This window comes from Galendromus occidentalis, unplaced genomic scaffold (assembly GCF_000255335.2).
Source record: "Galendromus occidentalis unplaced genomic scaffold, Mocc_1.1 scf7180000077528, whole genome shotgun sequence".
Taxonomy (NCBI): Eukaryota; Metazoa; Arthropoda; class Arachnida; order Mesostigmata; family Phytoseiidae; genus Galendromus; species Galendromus occidentalis.
The window spans coordinates 435,899-443,617 of record NW_003805516.1 but is presented as its reverse complement, the minus strand read 5'-3'; the positions used below and the strand labels follow the sequence as shown (position 1 = coordinate 443,617).

Genomic DNA, 7,719 nt, shown 5'->3' with positions numbered 1-7,719 from the left:
GGGCTTCGGAACTTGGGAAAAAACATTTCCATCAAATTCCGAGAAAAATATCCCGGATTTCGATGTAAAAGGTGTTTTTTCCGGGTTTCGGAGCCTGCAGAGGAGGGGTAGGAAATGCAGGACAGCAGGGAAAAACGACTCGGGGTTGCTCCGGGGCTCGGGAACTTTCAGAAAAGCATGTCAAACCAGGCGATTGTCATTTTCAAAAAAGAATGTTCACTTGTGAGGCACGGTCATCGCAAGCAAGACTCGAGGTCTCAAGTTCCGGTTCGGAAGTCAGTCAGCCCGCCAGCCCTACGCTTGGAGCTCATTGCCGAGGGGATCGGCTTCCACGCCCAGGCTGTCACGGAGGAGGTATCACTTCCATGGGTTGACTCCGGCAAAGGCATATTCTTTGCTAGACGCGGGGTCAAGATTCATGGAGATCCGTGCGGGGTTCCTCGTGAGATAACGCAGCGGGCGCGTAGCCGGCGCCATTTTTGGTCGGACGCTGGATTTTCGTAAAAATATATCCCACGGTCCCCCTCTCGCTGTTCTCGCTAATGAAGTCATCCGAGGGAGTGAAAATTCAAATCTCAGAGAGACACTCGAATCTGTGAAGTATGCCTGCTCCCTGAAAGGAAGAATCAATTTGAATCACCCTAAGCGGATTCATATCGATATGAGTGTCCGACTCGGAGTTCGGAGGCGAATGAAACCGATGATTCCCCCCCGCCCCTTCCGGGCTCGCTTCTGACGGCAACCTCTACGGAACTCGGACGAGGCTCTGTGGGAGATCTAGGGGCAATTCTCGGTGCGGATCCGACGAGCGAGTATCGGCAGAAATCCATCCGGAACACCTCAAGGGAGTCATAGGGGAACTTCCCCGTCCAGACCTGGCCTGGTTCAGGATCCGACTTGGCTCGACTCTCTGGAGAGAATGGACCATGGGACCTTTTGACGACGCTCCGTGGGACCGCCTCCTTGAGGCTTTCGAATGCGATCTAGAAACCCGCAAACTCAAGATCACGAACAGACGAGAAATCCACGGTATAGCGCGTCCGATTGGGTCTCCCCGAATGGAGGGAATCGGGCCGATTCAAACTCCGGCTCTTATGCCGCAAACCCCCACCAGAGCGGCATTTCCCCGATGCATGCTTTTTCCCGGGATGGATAACAATCGATTCGATCTTTCGCTGATGTAACAGCCGGAGTTATTCCATCGAAATATTTTGGAGAGCTTCGCGGATGAGTTCTGCTGGTGGAGAACCGATCACAGAGTCCTCATGAATGCGTTAATCGTTCAGAAAGGAAGCGATACGATTTAGTCAACGTAAACTTTCAGGTCGATGCTCTCCGCCGCGGTAGCTTGGGCGGCATGACTGTCTCGTACCAGTATGATGTGGCGTCCACTTCATCGGGCGGCTTCATCCGGCTGCTTTTCAGATGGAAGGGTTCGGTATGGAAGCTAGTCTACTACGAACTCTCTCTGTTGGCGTTAGGGTACGCCAGTCTGTCGTTGCTGTACAGATATGCCTTCAACGAAGACCAGAGACAGTGAGTATCCATTTTACCGCACATAGTCCTCCCGACGGTTCCGAGTCTTCATACCGATGTTTTTCCCCCGAAGAATCTTCGAAAGGATCGTTTATCATTGCGCAAAATTCATGGACAAAATTCCGTTATCCTTTCTACTCGGATTCTACGTCTCATTCACTGCCACTCGATGGTGGAGCCAATACATGGCGATACCTTGGCCGGACAGGTGAGTTGAGCGTACCGCTTCATCATGGAGCAGAGTCGCTTCAGTGGTCGAATACGCAGAGCCTGCGCGGTGGATGAGGATCCCACGAGTAGAATTGATCAGGACTAGGGGGGAAGGATTCAATCGCTAACTGTTCGATTCTTCAGGGTTATGAACGTGGTTTCGATGTACGTTCCCGGAACAGACGAAAGAAGTCGGATGCTGCGACGAACTTTGATGAGATATCTTAATTTGACGCTCATACTCGTTCTACGCTCTATCAGCAAAGCTGTCAAAAGGAGATTCCCGACAAGGGAGCATCTAATCGAAGCAGGTCCGTGCCGTCGTGTGATCTCGTTCGACCACCCTATCCCACACGGATGAACGGAAAACCCGCATGCCGAGATCGGAGCGAGTAGTTTGATCTCCGGGAGGGACACCGCCGAATTCTTCATCGATCTCTTACAGGTTTCATGACGAAATTAGAAGCCGACATCTGGATGTCGATTCCGTCGAACGAATTCAACACATTCTGGGTCCCGTGCACGTGGTTTATCAACTTGCTCAGGGAGGCGAAAATGGACTGCCGGGTCACAGACGGTTTCGGGGTCAAACTCATAATGGAGGTGAGCTCTCCGTACCCGTATGCAATGTCGCCGTCGGAATCTTTTGATGCAATCCCGTGTCTTCTCATGCACGCAAAGATCTTCCAGGAGTTCAACGATTTTCGGGCGAAATGTGGACTACTGTGGAGCTACGATTGGATCAGTATACCGCTGGTGTACACTCAAGTCGTCACACTGGCCACGTACGCGTTCTTCGCAGCGGCACTTTTCGGTCGGCAGTACGTTCAATCGAATGATCCGCTCATAAACCAAGAGCTCAAGTTCGATTTCTACGTCCCGGCTTTCACGGTTGTGCAATATTTCCTCTACATGGGACTACTGAAAGTCGCTGAACAACTCATCAACCCCTTCGGTGACGATGACGAAGACTTCGAACTCAATTGGATCATCGATCGTCACATCAAGGTTCGAACTCGGTTCCCCGTCGCTCTGACGTTTCCGGAAGCGTAATTAATTTACATATCGAGGAGGTGCTCAGTTTCTGAAACGTATTCTTCTCCCCACGGTCCAGGTGTGCTATTTGGGGGTCGACACGCTGTGTGGTCCCCCGCCGCCCCTGGTCAAAGACTCCTACTTCTCAAAGATGGACTATAAACTACCCTACACTGCCGCTTCTGTTGCCTATAAGAAGAAAACTTACAGGGGATCCGCCGCTTGGATGCAGTACGTACAGAGGAGGCGGCACTGTTTGTCGTGGATTCATTCCTCCGATACTGTATAGTCTTCCCTGATCGGATGTGAAAGTGAAGTCATGATTGTTGCAGTCAGAGACTTTATCGATCACTGGCATTTATTTACAGAGTTCCACAAAAAGAACAGTCCATGGTGGTTCCCGAGGTGTCTGAAGAAGATTACGAGGCCCAGGCGTCTTCTGAAGAAGTTCAGCTGAAGTCTTCGACTTGGAATCTTCTTAAGTCGCATAGACATTCCATCGCTGTTTCCAAAGATGTTTCATCAGTCATGGAGAAGGGAGACTCAACTCTTCACATCTACTTCAAAGCTCCCACCCCGTCGGCATCGGAGCAACGTCTGGACGAGGATCCGAATGGCCTGCCGTAAAACTCATATTTTACTCTTTGCCTCTGAACTCATATCGTTTCATTTTCAAATGGAGCCCATATGTTTGAGCACGGGAATGAGCGGAAAGAAAATTCGTCCCCTCGGACGTCAAATGAAACAGAATCGCACGCCAAGTCGTGCGCAATTGTGAACTCATTATCTCCGGAAAAGTCAGGACACCCATGACAGTATCGATCATTCCCAACTGAAAGTGGTGAAGTTGACGCTTATTCGACGGTACCATGCAGACTGTTTGTCGCAAATAGTCGATATGGGCAGTTCCAGCATTTTCCTCTGACCTCCATTCTCTTAATTCAGTACCGAAATCCTTCTCTTCGATCCATGTCAGAGAAATGTCTCGAAATCAATTTAGGCATTCCGCGTCGACATAAGGGCTCCACTTGTCAAATGCCGGTTCTTCTCATGCGACAATTCGAGTTTCATGATTCGATTCGACATTCGAGTGTGGTGTTTCTTCAGGCAGGATCCGAATCGCCTCCAGCTTCCTGCGGATAATGGCTCGGTGGATCAAACGGTGGCTCCGGTGAAAGCTCCCAAGAAGAAAATGGGAATATTCGGGAAGAAAACGGTCAAAGTACAGGCGTGGAAAGGTCCAGAAGCAGACTACGACAACGATCCGAGATCGCCATCGAAGGTGATTGATGATCATTGGGGATAGCTCAATTCGCTCGAATTACCTAAAAGGCCTCAAACTGACATAATCATCATTCAGAGCATGCCGCCTTTATTATGGCGAATCTCTCTGCCCCCTCCCATACTCGCAACCTCCCCCTCCGACGCCTCTTTATCGCCTAATTGTCCACCCCTCGTTTCACAGGTAACTTTCGTCGACGACACGACGGCGATGCTGCTGCGACGGCTGTCAAGTCCCGCGCTGCGGAATATGTCTTCAAGTCAGCCGGACTTGCACTACCTGGCGATCTCGAAAGCCAAGCTCAGAGAACGGCTGAATTCGGCCACGATCAACGCGGAGAGAGCGGAGAGGTCACGCGGTGCTCTGGAGCACATGTTGATGGACCCGAAGATTTTGGCCGAAACCGAATTGCTCATACAACCTCTACCGGGCGCGTGGATCCACCATCGGAGCATGCCCAATCTTCTCATTGGAGCGAGTCCAGCGTCGACGGCTAAGCCGGAACCAGCACCGGCGGCGCCTTCGCCGCCACCGGTCGAACCGACACCGCCCGCAGACGTGGTCATAGACATAGAGCCGCCGTCTCGGGACTCGGAAAGTCCGGAGAGCGAATATGTTATGAAGTTCTTGAAGGACAGGATGGTCGTTCTACCGAAACAAAGAGCGGCTTCGGTCGAAAGTCTCATAACTCGGAAGAGATATCCGTTGTTGAGAAAACGTTCCACGAGCTTAGACAGCTACACCCCGCCACCGAGTCCGGAGCCTCCCGTCGTCACCATAAGTCTAACACCGAAGACAGACATCACGGTCGAAGCTGTCATAACCCCAAAATCGAAAACACCGTCCCCCCCACCACCGCCCCCTCCTCCTAAAGAACAACAACCGCCCCAGCCACCTCCTCTGCCCCCGAAACCGAAGCCCCCGGAACCAGAGACGCCGCCGGAAACGTCAGTGAAGCCGAAGTTCCGTTTCCGGAAACCGAAGGAGGCCGAACCAACGAAGCCGGTTCAGTCGTACCTGCAGGAAAAATCCCTCGGGGCTTCGAGGTTCCGTCGACAACCACAAATTCCAGGATTGATTAAGCCCCCGCCGCTTCCGTTCTGCGCGGAGATGCCGAAGCTGCGACCTGTGCAGCTCTCGGAGGACAAGGAAGACGACAGAGACGATCCTGCAGGCGAAGGCGAACTATCGATGCTGAGCCCGCAGACGGAACATCTCCTGAAACCTAGTCAGCTCCGCCGGATATCGAGACAGCACGATCCAAAATCAAAGAAGAAGAAAGAGAGCTGATCTTAGCTTTAATTCAAGCGATCGGGAGACGCAGCTCGAAAGACCTGCGAATCAACTGCCAATCGCCAGCGAAGTTCAGTCAATTGGATCAAATCGTTAGGAAGGACCGTGAAGGCGTAGGAAAATATGAAGTTGTGGGAAACCAGGGAGAGCTGACACATTCAAAGCAACAAGAAGGATTGAGCTCTTCTTCCTGCAGACGTCCTGCCCGCCCTCGCGATTTCGAGAAGCAATCGAATTCGAGATTGACACAATTCATGCACCTGAAGAGCCTCTCACAGACTTGTTCGGTGACCGCGGTTCTCCGATGAGCGTAGAGCATGAGAGACTTTGAGGTTCTCTCGAATTCCTCCGGACGAGAGACACCGATTCTCGGACTCGGTTGAACGGTCGGGGAAAATTCAATGATTACATTCGATAGGATCCACGATAGGCAGGGGTGCATTTCGCGAAGTCGGTCACGGACCAAATCCGATACAGCGTGACCTACCCAGTGCGCGATAAGATTTGTAGACATACATGAACTCGTGACATTTTTGTAAATGAACATGTACATATCCGCTCGAGTCGGGATCGAAGAGAGGAAAGAGTGAGAAACCGAGGCGTGTATCAAATTTTCTATTCTGAGCTTTTGACGTGATCAAGATGAGACTTTGTTGGTTGCCGATGTCGGCCGAGTCTCATTCAATGATTCATGATGTTCATGAATTATAATAACATCATGTATTTTTGACAACTGCCACAAAGCGCCTCCCTTTATTCTTCTTTCTGGGACAGGAATTGGACCGTACCTAAATTATAGGCTAGACACTTCGACCTCAACGCTTTACAAAGTTCCACGCGTACCCTACCGACGGAAGGACGCGACGCCGAGAGGAGACGATCAAACGAGTCACAATCTGAGCGTGTGCGTCTCAGATTACAAATTCTAGTATCTGACCGCTGAAATTCGGGGAATTTTGGACGTCGACCCGCTCAAGAGAACGGGAATCTGTCCGAAGCGGGATGAATTGTTCCTACGTCGAAACCAAACTTGTCCAAATCTTTTACAGCGACGTTCATTACCAATTCGACGTAGGGCAGCCCTGTCGAGGACATACGCAGGACTGTGGAAGAGATGTCAATGCATCGGGGTCAAGAACTGCGTTCAGGTATTCCACATGGTTTTCTGGGGACGCTCAGTCTCTCAACGAATATTCGACGTCTGCTGAAACATCTCGCTTGCCCGCAAAAACTTACGCTGTCGAGTCGATTCATCTGCGAATACTCTAGCTTCGACGAGCTCCGGACGTTTACCCGTTATCAAGGCGCTCAAACTCTGGATGACTGACGATGACTCCGGAGCTTGCAGCGGCACACGCAGGGAGTGTCTGCAATGGGAATATCGTTCGAATCTGACAGCGGTCAAATGATCGGCTCACGCCAGCCGCGGAAAAATGAAGTTCGTCGGAGAGCACGATATTGAAAATCATAGAGTAGAAACCTTCCAGGAATGCACGGTAGATGGACAGTTCCGTAGCCTCGGACTACATCGTTCCCGAGAGTGTCGAGCCCATACACGCTCAAAATCAATTGCGGCCCTGGGGAAGATGCAAAAGATCAGGATGAGCGGCAATATCTGTCAACTCGGTTTTGAGTCGCATTCATGTATGGACACGATTAGGGTCGATCTGGAGCTTACATCCGAATGGATTCGTGAATTTATAGGTCACGTCGAATGGATGATTGAAAACGAAGTGATTGTGCGATCCCCGGGTTTTCTTCGTCACGTGGGTCAGGTCCTCTTCGCTGCCCTGTAATTGAGCGGCGCCTGCGTTGGACGAGAGCGGTCATCACTAGGGATGTAAATTTTACGCGGAAAATTTCCGCCAAATTCGCGGAAATTCCCGGCCTCCATTGAAACTCTATGGGGAGTAGCCGGAAATTCCCGCGAATATTCGCGGAAAAATGGTGGTCCGCGAAAAATTTACATCCCTAATCATCACTCATGAAGATTTTCTTCCAAAGGCGACAGTGCTATGCCTCAGAGCTCAAAGCCCTCAGGCTACCATACTCACGCTCGACAAGAGCCAGTCCTTCCCATGAACGATGTTGATTTTGCAGTATATGTTGTCGATGAAAGGGAACTGAAATGATAAATTCACTTGGAAGGGAGTGTATCACGGATTGCTCTGCGGCTATGTGAAGTATACGCGTCGGGACTCGGGGGCCTCGTCGATTCCTATCGAGCCCGCGCGCTCGTCGGGATGAGAAACTCACACTAGCTGTTTGTATTTCTCCGCTCGCAGAATACAGGAGGAACGTGTGGGCTTCAGGAACTTCGAGTTTATCCGCTGCCATTTCTAACTGAATTATCGTCGATGGCA

General features: G+C 51.0%; 2 protein-coding genes across 2 annotated transcripts; one reads left to right on the top strand and one right to left on the bottom strand.

Annotated features, from left to right (window-relative positions):
- Positions 1–1,357: 1,357 nt before the first annotated feature.
- Positions 1,358–5,353, top strand: LOC100907628 (bestrophin-3-like). Its single transcript, XM_003748159.1, has 9 exons — positions 1,358–1,536; positions 1,610–1,744; positions 1,891–2,057; positions 2,192–2,349; positions 2,437–2,754; positions 2,861–3,012; positions 3,150–3,404; positions 3,889–4,063; positions 4,247–5,353. Exons 1-9 carry the CDS (start codon positions 1,358–1,360, stop codon positions 5,351–5,353), a joined length of 2,646 nt encoding a protein of 881 aa, XP_003748207.1.
- A 975-nt stretch (positions 5,354–6,328) lies between these two features.
- LOC100907479 (B9 domain-containing protein 1-like) lies at positions 6,329–7,693 on the bottom strand. Its single transcript, XM_003748158.1, has 6 exons — positions 7,613–7,693; positions 7,411–7,479; positions 7,035–7,146; positions 6,837–6,933; positions 6,593–6,723; positions 6,329–6,459 (listed from the first exon to the last, which is right to left on the bottom strand). Exons 1-6 carry the CDS (start codon positions 7,691–7,693, stop codon positions 6,329–6,331), a joined length of 621 nt encoding a protein of 206 aa, XP_003748206.1.
- Between the last annotated feature and the right edge of the window lie 26 nt (positions 7,694–7,719).